Genomic DNA, 14,953 nt, shown 5'->3' on the forward strand with positions numbered 1-14,953 from the left:
GCCATATCTGTCTAAAAGTGACTTTAGGCTCATTCTATGGTCACAATGATCTCTGTACTTCTACTTCAGTATATCTGCCTGTAGAGCACAGATAGTGCACTCATCTAGGTAGTGATAATTACCAAAAACTTAAGAACTTACTCTCAAAGTAATGCTAACTTAATCACATTGTATGTGATGCATGTTTAAATAAAATAGTAATGATGTGTTTCAAAATCAGCACAAGAATGTGAAATAAAATTGAAATAGATGTGTTCAAGACAGCAAAACAGAAAAGAGATTCAATTTTTCTTACATTTCAATTCTTTTCTGTGTAACCATTTATGTGGCACTTGCCTTTTAATTATTCTAGTGTTTTCAAACACACTTCTAATGTTTAATCTCTTTTGAAGGTTCTTTTATGTAACTTTAAGAAGTTTTTAGACTGAATTTTCAGAGATTATGCACTTTACAGGTGTCACCTGGCTTAGAAATTGTTTGAAGCATCTCAGAATTGCCTGTGGAAGATTACAGAAATTTTCTCCAACAAAAGCTATAAGCGCAAAGGGCCCATGACAATATTACTGTAGATTCTTCCTTGATGTAATTATCTTATCAAATTAGAAGGTGTCCAAGTGCTTCCTATATTGGTGATAAAACTTCCATTTATTTGATTGTCAGCTCTTATGTTTAATATTATTTCTTTTTTTTTTCTTTTTAAATGACATGGTAGAGGATGGCAACTTATAGAAAAACATCTCGCTTTATCTTAAATAATGTCCAATAAAAATACACTATATTTCAAATTAATTCCGTACATGAAGGCTTCTTTGCATAAAAATTAAAATCACTGTTCCTCCATATAACATTCAATATTTTTTTCCAGTCAGATAGGCAGGTAGAAAGTCCTACCATGTTCAGATAATATTACCCTAGATAACACTTCTTCTTGTCTACTGTGCAACATTATTTTGGCATAAGTCTTCCTTTGTGGTTAATTATTTATTAATTATCCATTAATTTTCATAAAAGAAGACAGTTCATGCTAATCTACTTGCCTACATTAACATAAAATCTTCCCTTGCACTGTTCTATAGTTGAGCTTTCAGAGGCATTGCTTGACTTAAACTTGTAACTAGTAGAAATACTTTTCTAAAAAGCCAGTGTGTTGACGGTGGTCACGAGGGTTTTTGGGTGAAGGAAGAGACGAGATGGGCTCTATGATTAGAAGGCTTGATTTATTAAGTTATGATATATACATCTATTATAACTATACTAAAAAGAAAAAGAAAGGAGAGTTTCTAGAAGCTGCTAGCTACTTAACAATAGAAAGTAAAGAATGAATAACAAACTAGCTCTCCCAGACTGTGTCTGAGAGATCTCAGTTCTGGATTGGTCACCAACTCCAAACATCTAAAGTGGGCCAATCCAGGCAGACTTGTTACATTCTACAGCAGCAGATAACTTATTGTTTATGTCTGGTTGCTGAACTTCTCAGCTTCAGCAGGAAAATCTTAAGAGAGGATTTTTCATAAAAGAAATGTCTGTGACACCAGTGTTTTCTGGAAACATTTTGGTTTATTTTTCATACTGTCTTCTTGAACCTGAGTTATATGAACTGTTAGAGTAATTTTAATATGTTTTTTTCTTTCACAGTATCATTCACTTTTTTGTTTTAATATGAATTATATGTTATCCTTTCCATCACATGAAGTCCTATTAATGTCTCATAAATGTACATAATTTAAAGCCTATTCTTGTGTACCTCAGTACATGAAATGTGCCTGTTAAATTAGGTTATTTTTTTCCTCTTAAGTTCAAAATGCATCTGTCAAAACAGTAGGCACTCATTTACCCCCACAATTTTCTTTGATTTACAACCTGTTTCTCTTTTGAGACACCTGAAAGGTTAATTTGGTTGTGAGGAGTTATAGCTGAATTCTAAGATTTAAGAAGCTGAATTTTCTAATGTGTGTTGTGTAGTTACCACAAAAGGGCAAGACTGAATGGGTAAGGTCCAACTTCACAGCAAAAAAATCCTGGATCTTCACAATTTAAAAGAAACATCACATGAATATTAAGAAAGATATAAGTGGCAGTGCTTTGGGTTTTGATACTTCAATTTTGCTTACACTTTTCTTAAAATCTTTCTTTATCTGTAATTAAAGAAATTTGAGTAGTTTTGGACAGTAGTATAAGGCTACTCAGAAAGAAAACTTCATATTTAATTATGTTTTGCTCAATTCTGAATCTGGGTAAAATGTCAATTAATATTTGTCATTTATGTTTGTGTCCCAGGTGTTTAATTTCTTCTACAGTCTAATCACTAATATATCTTATTCTAATTGCTAAGTTCTGCTCTGCAGGTCAAACTGAAATAATGAGGGTATATCTTTTGTCTATGTGACACTTGGTAAATTTGTCACACAATTATCTGTGGTAAATCTAAGCAGCAAATAGAAATTTTTGTTTTTCCCTATGTTCCTCTAGATATTTTTCATTTAAATGTCTGAAGCAAAACATCTTGAGGCAAAAAACCATTTATTTTTCACTAGAAAATGTTTATACTAATTATTTCAATATTTGCAGACTTGCAGTTTCATGAAAGGCTTTGTTTGTCTATCTTTTATCTGTGGGAAATGACTTTGGCTTGTTTTTCAATTAATTCTGTCTAGAAGATGTTTTATACTTTATTTCTAAAATGATGGGTGTATTTCAGTTCTGTTGCCAAGAGCAGCTCTCATCCTGAGTTGCTATCAGTGTTAGCTATGAGTATTCATTTGAGTTAACTGTATAATCATGGTTTTTTTAATAATAAGTGATTAAACTCAAGTAACTTAGAGTAAATTTAAGATTTATTTTAACTAAGTTTGGGCTTTATTCCACAGTGGAATGCACTATTCCCACATTCCCATATTAAGTCCACATTTGCTTTCAAAGAAATTAAGTACACATTTTGGCAAGGAGTTGATGTGCACTGCATGAGATTGTCTCATTTGCACTGTCAGAATCCAGACTATTATTTTTTAAGATATTTGTATTCTCAACTCATGCAGTTGATTCCTTGATAATTCCTTGGACGTACAACTCAGAAAAATCATCCAAGATTTTGGCGTTGCTGTTTTTCAGAAGTGTCATATTGTCTGAACTGCCAGTAGGGAAAATAAGTCCATGTGTATAATAAGAATAGTTTCAACTCTTATGTGCATGAAGAGTAATGCACATTGTTCAAGTAATTTCAGGAGTCTGCTATTTGCTTTCTTGTTTGTTTGGTTATTTTTACTTTAGCACAATTTCAGAGCAGCTTCCAGTCAGAAAATGTATCTTAGATGTTGCCGGATTAAAAGTAAGCTAAAAAATGATGGAATTTAATTTTAATAACTGCAATGGCAATATATGTATCATTACATTTAAACATACTGTTTTTAAAAATAGTATTGTGTAGTTTAACTGTGCTTTTTAAATTCAGTTGCAAAATTGGCTATTGATTTGCCAACCTAGTGCTGTCAAAAGCAGACTCATGCATATTCACTTTGGCTTGCTCAGTTCTGCTTCAGAGAAGACATGCATAAAGGTGAATTTTAAATCAAAGTATGTTGCTCTGTGTCTTTGGGAGCAGACCAGCCTATGCGAACAGTTTATTTCTCACCAATTTCTCTTCAGTACTTGGAGCAGGAGCTTGTGTTTCAGCCCTGAGTTGTATCTCAGTTTTGTGCTTGTGCCACCCACATTTGATTGTCTGTCATCTTCAGGAGGAGTCTAATTGCTTTATCGATTCTCTTTGTAGCAATCCCCTGGCTTTACCGATTGCCAAGCAAGACAGTTTGCTGGAGAAAGATACCATGTTCAAAGATGCAGCTAAAGGCTTATGTAAGCAGCAATCTCAAGACAGTGCATCTGAAAATATCACTGTGAACACCACAACCAAACTTGAGCAGGTAACAGTAGGCTGTGTCTTGAAATTTTCATTAGTGCTTAGGTCTGGAAGTTGTAAACTTAATGAAGCTGAAGACCATAGTACCTTTTTCCCTCACCATACAGCACTATCATTTGCACTATGGAGCCTTGTAACCTTGATCACTCCCTGCAGTCTGTCTGTTTCCTCAGCAAATGGAACAGCTGCTTCCTGCCAGCTACTGATGGCAGGTCAGGGGCTGTGGGGAGGGCTCAGAGCCCCTCAGATTCTATCCATGGATGACAACAGGGGAGGAACAACTGTTGGTGCTGCCCAGAGCATGTGCTTGTCTCAAACTTCGAGTTACAAAAGAAACACAACCTGGGAGACTGAAAAAACAAAAAGAATGCCTAAGGAATATCAAGTTGCAAAGTGACTGTAATTCAAAGCTAGGAATTGCCAGATTTACAGCTGCAATGTTAACTTTCTTTCTTGTGATAATGCATTAGAGTATCAGCACTGATTATTTGGATACACTTTACAGTTTTCTCCACAGGAGGACAATCTCATTCAGTATATAGGATGGATGCAAAAGGAGACAATTATCTATTGCTTATAAATCTATCACATCCCAGGTTTGAATGTTTAGGACTTAATTTCTTTTAGGTTGCTCTTTGTGTTTGGCTTGGTTTTCATTTTGTTCAGATTTGTTTGTGATACAAAGGCATTTATTTTCTGTAACATGCATTTGGGAAACATATATTCCAGAAATATTTAGCCATTTAAGAAAAAGCTACTTTAGGATCAAGGGATCAAGGAGGGGAGCATTTCAACTTAAAATAATTTACTATGAATTTGAAGCATAGCAGAGGAGAAAAATATTGGTTTGATTTAAGCCACGTTTGGTTCAAAGAAACTGCGTCTCTGTGTTGGCAGAAGAATGCTCCTCTGCTTTTTATTTGGATGTGTTTCAGCGGAGTGGTTTGATCTTACGAGATCAATCAGTGCATCCATATGTAAATTATATGAGTCAATCTGTGAAAGAACTTCAGCTTTGGAATCCTGTGGAGTGCTGGTTCCCTATCCAGTCAGCAGATACCACAACGTGTTTTGCAGTTGGCTTACATCTTGTTTTCATGTCATGCAGTTTCTGATGTTGCTGACTGATGTGATTTGGTGGAAACTGCCATTCCAAGCACTGCTGGTCAGAAAAGTGAATGCTTGCAGCCCTTTAAGGAGGAATCCTCCTATAATTGTAGGAAAAGAGTGGGGAGTATTTAGCTTACAGTCTTTCCAAGACTATTGCTTTCTTCTAGATGTTCAACGGAAGTGTACAAGAACACAGATACTTCTTTCTGCCTGAATAATTTTGATGTAAGCCTAGCCAAAATTGTTCAGGTTTTCATTATCTCTAAGCTAAATTTGCTTTATAGTTTGTGCATTAAAACATACATAGAAACACAGAAACTGATCAAAATAAGAACAGCTAATCTTCCAGATGAAAATGAACAAACAGAAATATTTATGCTGGTAATTTCATTGTCTACCATGACCTTGAGTCTTTTCAGGGTCCCAAGGCAGATTTTCAAAAGCACTCCTGTTGTTTCACCGTAGTACAGGGCAGCCTTCCATAACAGTTACACTTCAAAGACAAGAGAGCACACTTAACGGTGAAACTCCTTTAGTTCTTCTATTTGAGAAATTTCTGCAGGAAATAGTCTGAAATTCTACTCTAAACTAGCTAGGAGTGTGTCTCCTATATTCTTTTAGGAACAGGGAAACTATAAAATATCTATAGTTGCTGAATTTGGAGTGATACTCCCTAGGATGGATAGGAAGAGGCCTATCTGAGAAATTATCATTAGCAGGCAATTGGTTAGAAATGGTTAAAAATATTTTAGTGGGTTTTTTAATGACTGGTTGCATTAGAAAAGAATTAATACAACTTTTCAATTGGCAAGGGCTTAATGAGCTTTAGCTCTTATGAAGGAAAGACAGTAAACTGCTTTAATTACTTCAGGAAACAGTTAAATTTTAGGAAAGGAAAGAGCCTCTAGATTTTGTCAAAATAAAATATGTAACATTTTTTCTTTTGATGTAATTGTGAATCCTGGAAGTAGAGGGATTGTATTCTCTACTATTTGCCATGCATTATGAACTGTAGGTAAATGTGTATCATATCTGCATTTGTCTTAATAATATTTAGACCTTAGTTTCCAAAGACAAAATTTATCCATTTAACACTTTTTTATTATTATTATTTTTTAATTTCACAACTTGGGAAATAAAGTTTTGATTTAGCGCTGATACCAAAGGAAATTTTGAACAACCCCTTCCTGCTGTTCCTGCCTTTTGGGTATCCTAATCTAAGGAGTGTCTAATGAGTTGTCTTTTATTCTTACTAGTAGCATTCAAACTGCATTCAAAGCATTCATGTTCTGTTTAATATTTCAGTAGGAGATGTGGAGTCATTACTTGGATTTTATGTTCATATATTATTGAAATATATCAGGATGATGTTTTGTATGCTTTATGTCAGAAACACCACACATTCTTAGGCAATCTGGAATGCAGATTAGGCCTTTATTGGGGGGTCAAAAAGAAAAAAAATCATCCTAGCACATTTCAGACATGCATTTTTAATAGAAAAAGCCTGTAACTTTTTTGGTTTGGAAAAAATAACTGTTCAAATTTATGTATCATTTCAGGTTTCTTAAATTGCAAAAATGCTGAAAAAGAGCCTTAAGAAAATATTATTTCCCAGGTAGATTTTTTATTATTTGAAGTATAGGAGATGGGGATGAAGTGACTACTTCAATAAAGCCTTTTGGACCTTTCTTGGCTTCTATTACCTTTTGGTTTTTTCCTAGTTAAAAGGTGTTCTTTGATCATCAGTAATGCCAAGATCTGTGCTGCCAAACAAAGAAGGCAGTATGAATAATTTTCATAATTTTATCATATCCTCAACTTCTCTTCCTCTCATCTGGGAAGGATATTTTTTGATAGCAGATTCAAATTAATGTCTTGGAATTGAATTACATGCTTAATGTTGCAAATAAATATAAATTAAATATTTTATTTCTCTTAATTGAGACTTCTTTAAAATAATAAAATTGTCCTTTGGTTCTTGTTTATGTATTCTTGGCCACATGAACTGTGTGATAGAGTATCCCCTGATGCCCTTTTGATTGTTCCAGTATGAATTATGACACAGACAAGGCTCAGCTGTGCATAACATAATATTACACATAAGAGCTAGGATGTATATATATTTCAGTGACACAAGTATGTAACAATATCTATATAAATAAAATATATAACCATAAAACTATATATAACGAATCTATGAGCAGATTCTGAACGTTGTAGTATATGTAATTGAATAGAGTAAATAAAAATCTTCATTGTAAGCATTACAAAAATCTAAAAACTAATCCCTCCCAGAGGCATGGAACTTCTGGTGTATGTATGGCTATTTTTATTTTATGTCTCATAACATATACATCATGCAATTAAAATGACAGCCAGATAGATACATTGAGCTAAAAAACCACATCTGTATGCTCAGAAAAGTGGATGAGAATGGAAGCTTAAGGTGCCCATAAATAAGATATTAAAAATGTACATATCGTTTAGTGTTAAGTCAAATCAGTTGTGAGTTTAAGGGATTTAGAGTTTCATATTTCTATGTGATTATTTGCTTGTTGAACTGTGGAATTTGGTGCAATGATTCAGGTAGAAAATGATGAAACTCCAAATCCTAACTTTGTAGAAAAATGTTGAAAAGATTTTGATTTCCTTACTTGAAGTTTTACTGAGTGCTTCACATTTCTAACCATACCTACAGAATGAGCATTTTTGGCCATGCCTAGCTTATGAAATAAATGCAAGCCAGTGTCTGTTTCCTGGCCTGAGGCTGTGTGGGATGAGTCCATAGATATCTGTAAGGCAAAAGTTTTCTCCCTCCAGAGATAAGGCCATGTCCAAATGACCGATGGGAAATTATTATTGTCATTTGACCTGAATGATACCCAGATTTCATCTGCATGAGTGCTAGCTGATAGGAACCAGGAATGTAAAAGGAAGTGTGCTAAAAAGTTCAGAAAATATGGAGAATCCCAGGGCAGTACTTTTATCCAAACCTTGCTTTTATTTACAAATACCTAGCAGAGATTTAATCTTTGTAGAGATAGATTAAAAGAAGCTCATTCTATGGCAGACATGTTCTCTGAGTTTTGATAGCACACAAGGGAGTGCAGTGAAGGCCAATGCCTGTTTTGTTCCTTCATGCCAGGTGAGCACACTATTAAGGAGGGAATGCCATAGACTTGTCTCCTCTGCTCTCTCTCTACAAGACACTTAAAAATATTCTTTGAATTCTTTGGTTAATTTTTTCTATGCCAATGTACATCATCAAAGACAAATTCCAAAATGCAATTTAATTTTTTGTTTTGCCAAGTGGAATTCTTATTTTCCAGTCAGCTGTACATCTGACTGCCATAATTAAAAACAAAAAGGGCAAGAAATGCCATTTTGTGTGTGACAGAGGGATCTTCATTCACTTCAGTGGGGTGAGGAACAAACCTCTCCAATAGGTAGACAATGGGTGCCTTACACCTGAAAGGCACAGGCTGTGAAATCTGAGTATCAGGTTTTCTGAACTCGACCTTGAACCTATGGCAACTGAGCTGCAGCTTGGAAATTCTGTGTCAAATCTCCAGTACTGAACACAAGCATCCATTGTCTTTGGGCTCTTCCCCATGGCAGAAGCATGCTCCATGATCCCTGCAGTATCTCCCAGTCTGCTGCTGCCTCTGATCTCCTGTCACTGACAAAAGCTGAGGGTGCTGAGGTGTTCACCAAAAAAGAGCAGTGCCTGCTTTTCTCTTGAGCCTTCATTTCAAGCAGATCAATAGAAGAAAGAAGTATCATCTTAGGGTCTGTTTTGAGAATGGACAATTAAGTTATTATAGTAAACTCTGAACAAACTACTTAATTCTACTGCCATTCATGTGAGAATTTTCTGTTTCTGAGTATTTTGCTGACATAAAAAATAAATCAAACTACATTTGAAGCGTAGACCATTATTTATAAGCACGCTGCTTAATGTGTCAGTGTTTACTTTGTCTTTAATCAAATTTCCATTATCACTGATTCCTTTTTCTTCTGTCTGCCATTTTAAGTGTAGATCATTATTTATAAGCACACTGCTTAATGTAGCAGTGTTTATTTTGTCTTTAATCAAATTTCCATTATCACTGATTCTTTTGTCTCTTGTCTCCTGTCTCAGTCTTTTGGATCTTTTATGTTTCATTAGATTTTTACTTACTCTTGCAGAGTTTATATTATTCACACTAATCTCAAAAGTGTTAAACAATTTCACTCCCCAGTTTTGGCTGAAGTGGACTCTTCTGATTATCTTCTGGTTTCCATAACAACACATTTCCAATTTCTTACTAACTTGCTTCTCTTCTGCAAGAAAAATTCAAGTACAATTTCAAATTCCATATGATAAAGAGTGGTCTGAGAGCTTCATTAAATACTGCAAGAAATACTTTAGAAGTCCAGTAGCTAATTTCTTGATTTCTTCTGCTATAAACATTTAATGAAGAGAGCAGGAAATTTGCATTTGATCCAAGAATCTTTATGAGTTTAAGAACTGCAAATTGCGCTCTGGTATCTTCTTAAGAGCCCATCAGAACTCATGCAGTTATACACCATAACATTGATATTAATTTTTGTATTCTTCTCTTGATTAATGATGTGGATTTATCAAGAGTCACAGCTTATCAGTTTCTTATGCATTTTTTTCCCGTAAATTCTAGTGGTCTTTGTTTATACTGTAGAGTTAGAACATTGTGGTACAGAATGATTCACTGTGAAGTTACTTTATTTCTCTAATTTGTGTTTTCTAGATCAAGCTAATGCCTCCAGCTCCAAATGATGACCTGGCTTCTTTGAGTGAGCTAACAGACAGCAGCCTGCTTTACGAGATTCAGAAGCGTTTCAACAACAATCAGATATATGTGAGTTGCTATTCACCTATTAATAGTAAGCTTTCAAAAAAGACCAAAGAGAGAACAGGAGAAATAGGGTTGCTATCATAACTACTGGACAGTAACCTGTCCCAAACTCATGACTAGTTTTAAATGGTTGAGGGCATGTATCTGTGTGTAAGCCCTGCATTTCCTCAAGTTTGTGTAGGAAAAGGAGAAATAAAAAATAGAATATCACTTCAGACAGGTGTGAATATAATTTATGTGTGTTCATTTCATGGAGGAAGTAAGTTGGTAAACATTGATGAATGCATTTGTCATGAATTAGTGTTTTAAGGTTGCTCAGATCACAGTGTGGCTGGGGTGGGGGTGCACCACCATGATTTGTAATCTTCCTTCTCACACCACCAAAAGAGCCTTCCATTTTCAATGCTATGTTAATTTAATAGAACATGAGTACTGGAAATGTAAAAGAAATTTAGATCTAAAAAGCTTGGAATTTGCATGGGAGATTTAATTATTCATCCAACATCAGAGAAATAATTATATTGTATTGTTAATCATCTAAAAACCAAAAGAAATTTTTGTATCCCTGTCCATATCTTACCCATAACTTATTACTAACTTACCAAACAGCTGAGTGGAATGCAAATGTGAAACGAGTATATTATTTTTAAATTTATAAGTTGATTACACTATTTAGACTAAAGGAATATGGGGAACTGTTATGTTGCTGTGAATCCTTTTGAAATTATGGGAACTTCAGTTTTAGGTGTTATGACATTCAATGGTAAAAAAAATTCTGGGGTTTGGAATCACGGATCAAATGCTAAAAAATGCTCATTATATAAGTATTTATTTTTCTTTATCTCACTTTCAAAGATACTAGATAACTTAAACTGAATTAATGAAGATCTACAGAGAAAGTCTTTTATTTTAAGATGCTGAAAATTTCACCTGAAAGGATCTTGTACTCTGGAATTCTCTTAGCTTAATAGAATTTGTAGGCAGTGATCACTAGTGTTCTGCTCAACAGCAGCCACTGTGCTTTGGTGGCGTGTCAGCACCAGTGCTGAAGATGCTTTCATCTTGACTTGGTTCTTAGACTTAGAAGGAAAAGTCCTTGGGCTCCAATTCCAAGCCAAAGTCCTCATCAGCACTGAACACTTCCTGCGTCATCATCTTTTTTAGCTTTATAAAGTTTCATTCTGCCAGAAAACCCAACAATGAAGTCAGAGTGGGTGAGAGAAAGGAAATAAATTGATGCATTTTAGAAGAAAACCAGTGCATTTACTATGAAAGACAATAGTTTCCACCTCCCCAAATCACAATGCTTCATCTTGAAAAAGACAACATGACTGGAACGGTTCACATGATGCTTTGGTGTCTGACCTCTTCAGAGACAGATGTCTGGCAATTTCTGCATTCTATTAGCCGCAGCTATTTATGTGGAGTGAAAAGTATAGCCGCAAGAGTGGCCTACAATCTTACACTTAAGTGCACAGAATTGTAGAATGGTTTGGGTTGGAAAGGACCTTTAAGATCATCTGGTTCCAACCCTCCAGCCATGGCCATAGACATCTTCCAGTAGAAGATGTTAAACTCAGGGCCCCATCCAGCCGGTCCCTGAACATTTCCAGGCATGGGAGATCCTCTGGGCAAGCTCTTCTAGTGCCTCAGCATTGTCACAGTAAAGACTTTTTCCTAGTAGCTATTCTAAATCTTTCCTTTCAGCTTAAAACCATTCCTCCTCATTCTGTCCCTACAATCCCTGATAAAGAGTCCCTCCCTATCTCTCTTGTAGACCCCTTTAGATATTGGAAGGTTGCTATAACTTCTCCCTGGAGCCTTCTGTCACAACTTTCTCAGCCTATTTTCATAGCACAGGTGCTCCAGGCCTCTGATCATCTTTGTGGCCCTCATTTTGCCCTAGCAGGTCCATGTCTTTCCTGTGCTGGGGCCCCAGAGCTGGTTGCAGTGCTCCAGGTGGGCTCTCACCAGAGCAGAGTAGAGGGGCAGAATCCCCTCTCTCACAGTGCTTGTGGTTCAGCCCAGGCCATAATTGGCTTTCTGGGCTGCAAGGACAGAGTGCTGGCTCATGTCCAGCCTGTCATCCATCAATAGCCCCAAATATGAAATAGTAAAATCTTGGAAACTTGCAATCATTAGATTACTTACTCTTTCTGATATAGTCAGGATAGCTTTTCTAGATGCATGCTCATAAGTTCCTATACACATACACTTGCATAAAGACTTGTATGTGTATCAATTGCTCCATCTTACCCCACAAGCAACATATTTTAATGTATTGGCTCTGTATAACCAATGAAGCATTTTTAAATTATGTCATGTATTCCATAAAAATCACTTGAGGAGCTTTTTTATGTGGTAGGCATGCCAGGAGTTAGTCTTGATGATCCTTGAGGGTCCCTTCCAACTCAGCAGCTTCTGGGATTCTGTGACATTTTTTTTTTTGTTTAGCAAGTGGTAAGTTGCAAATTAACTTTCAAATAATCTACCAATAATATATGTAGTGCAATTTTTCTCTGCATAATTTTCAGTTATGAAGAATTCAATTTTATTACAAAAAATACTAATTAATTCTGTTCAAAATGTAAATTTAGATCTCAAATCAAACTGTGGAGTTAAAAGCTCAGAAGTCATGAATTATGTTTAGCATGTTGTTAGCTAGATTTAAGAGGCTTTGTTGAGATTTCTTTTTGGAAGAAAGCCATTAACCTCCTTAAAAAATTAATTTGTTATTTAATAAAGCAATTATGCCTTCTTTTTTTCAGACCTACATTGGTGATATACTGTTACTTGTTAACCCATTTAAAGAACTTCCTATTTATTCTACCATGGTAAGCATTCTCTTTTTAAAAGTTTGCAGATATTTTTTCACAATTCATATAGTTCATTTGACCGGTCAAACCCCTAAAATTAATTAATTTTGCACATTTATATGGGGGCATCTCAGTTTTAATATTTTAGCAAAACCTTAAAAATTTCTTCCAAGATACAACTATTTTTTTCTGTGTCTTTTTGGTAAGACAGCCATTTTGATAACACTTTGAACAAGCAGGACCTCTTTTGGTTGTTTAAAAGTAGTTCCTGATGACCTTGGTGGTTTCTGCCACAGTCAAACTTATAGAAATGCATACTTCATACAGTGGTCGCTTGAGTTCACACCCCTTGCCCAAAGCATGATTATGGAGATAATAGCCTTGGAAGGTGCACAAAGGCTCAAAATGTCTGTCTGTGCTCCACACCAGGCTCCTCATCTGGGGCACTGCAGTGAGCAAAACACTGAGCACCAGCTGAGCACTGCCCTGGGTCGGGCACAGGGAGGGGGATTGTGCCAGGCACAGGCAGCATTTGGGCAAAAGGGATTGAGCCTTGTGAAAACATTCAAGTGTTTTGATCTCTCCTTCATCTTCACCCACACATTTTAGAGATACAGCGTTGGTGTAACTTAATTTATCCTCCCCTCTTATCTTCTCATTGATGCACGGAGATCACAGAGCTCAGCCTTCCTAACAGGGAATGTCCAAATATGTCTGTTTAACTTACTAAAATTATAAAGGGTTAAAAATTTGGGAAGCAAATTTTAATTTGTGGCTGTTTACTGCATCATGTGGCTTGGTGTGTAACAGTAGTAAATCTGAGAGAAAGAAACACAGCGATATTCATGGTAGAAGCAGCAGATTCTAAGTAGGGAGTCTGAATTTATTTCTAGAAATGGAAATCATCCATCATCCCCAAGGTTTTAGATGATGGTATTCTTTTCTGGCACTGTGTATTTTATATTGGATACATGATTTTGTGCACCAAGAGAGAACTGTAAAGAGGAAGAGTTTACATATTAAAATGTTTCCTGAATGTTTGCTGCATCTTTACTTCTCTGTGATAGATCTTTTTAATTAAGTTCATCAGGAGACACTTTTTTGTCCTATAATTGTTTGGGTCACCTTCGATAATAATTGCTTTCACTTCATCTTTGTAATTTGCACACTATCTGCATTATGCAGGTATTTCCCAGATGATCAAGAAACCATGGTTGTAAAACCACTTTGTTTTTGAAATGCTCCAGTATACTGCAGCAGCTTAGCTGATGATGTATTAAAGTCTCCAAGTGCTAGATGGTCTATGTATTAAAGTAATAAAAAGTGATGATCTCAATTCCTCACTAAATGCTGACATGCTATATGATGTGGCTCATTAGTTAGCATTTTTGTTTCAGGTATGTAGTTTGTTATCTGTCAAAAAGAAAAGGAATGCAAACATGTATTGAGCATTATCCTATTTTTAAAACAAGGATGAAGCAATGCAGATATTATCATCTACATCTTTTAATAACAGCCACATTTTATGTTTCCTTCTTTTTTAAAAAAATAATGTATATAACTTTTTGACAGACAATTTTGTTATTGTGCAGTGATTGCCCGCACTTTGTTCTAATAGAATACTACCAAAATAAATATTTTATAAGAAATTATTCACTCTGAGATGACATAAAGAATCACACATTAATGGACACTGATGTACTTTGCTCCTTATGAAATTCCATGTAATTGCAAGATGACAAAATTATTGCATTTCTACATGGAAATACACTATACAACTACACTACACATTATAATAGCATTATACAAGAAACATGCAAGCATAACTTTGAAGGTATCATAGTGACTGTAGACATGCTTGAGCTGTTGTCTTCCTGCTTTGTTGTATTCCTGCAGAATTTACTCGTGCCCAAATAGGACAAGTATATTCTCAGAGTTCATGTTAGAAGAATATGCAAATTTGCAATATTTTGCATTGAGCATACTTGTGTGAAGGTTTTTTTTTGTACTTTGTGACATTCTGAAATGCTTTAAATGATTCCTGGAGAATTGGTGTGGATTTAATCCTTTTTGTCTGGTAGCCCTTAAGGCCTGACTGAGAAGATATCATGGAGGATTCATTCAGCTTCACTGTTGTAGATACCCCAGTATTTAATAGTTTAGTATCTAATTAAATAAGACAGGCATGGGACAGAAAGGGGTGACATATCAGGATATCCTCAGAAAAAAAAAAAAAAAAA

General features: G+C 35.3%; 1 protein-coding gene across 4 annotated transcripts in view; it reads left to right on the forward strand.

The window, feature by feature from the left end:
• Positions 1-14,953, forward strand: part of MYO16 (myosin XVI) — a 358,619-nt gene that overhangs the window by 182,673 nt on the left and 160,993 nt on the right. For all 4 annotated transcript variants that reach the window (XM_030948473.1, XM_030948456.1, XM_030948465.1 and 1 more), the window contains exons 10-12: positions 3,767-3,917; positions 9,790-9,900; positions 12,666-12,731. In XM_030948473.1, coding sequence (XP_030804333.1) covers positions 3,767-3,917; positions 9,790-9,900; positions 12,666-12,731 — 328 coding nt within the window. The remainder of the gene's footprint in view (positions 1-3,766; positions 3,918-9,789; positions 9,901-12,665; positions 12,732-14,953) is intronic.

This window comes from Camarhynchus parvulus, chromosome 1, assembly GCF_901933205.1.
Source record: "Camarhynchus parvulus chromosome 1, STF_HiC, whole genome shotgun sequence".
NCBI lineage: Eukaryota > Metazoa > Chordata > Aves > Passeriformes > Thraupidae > Camarhynchus > Camarhynchus parvulus.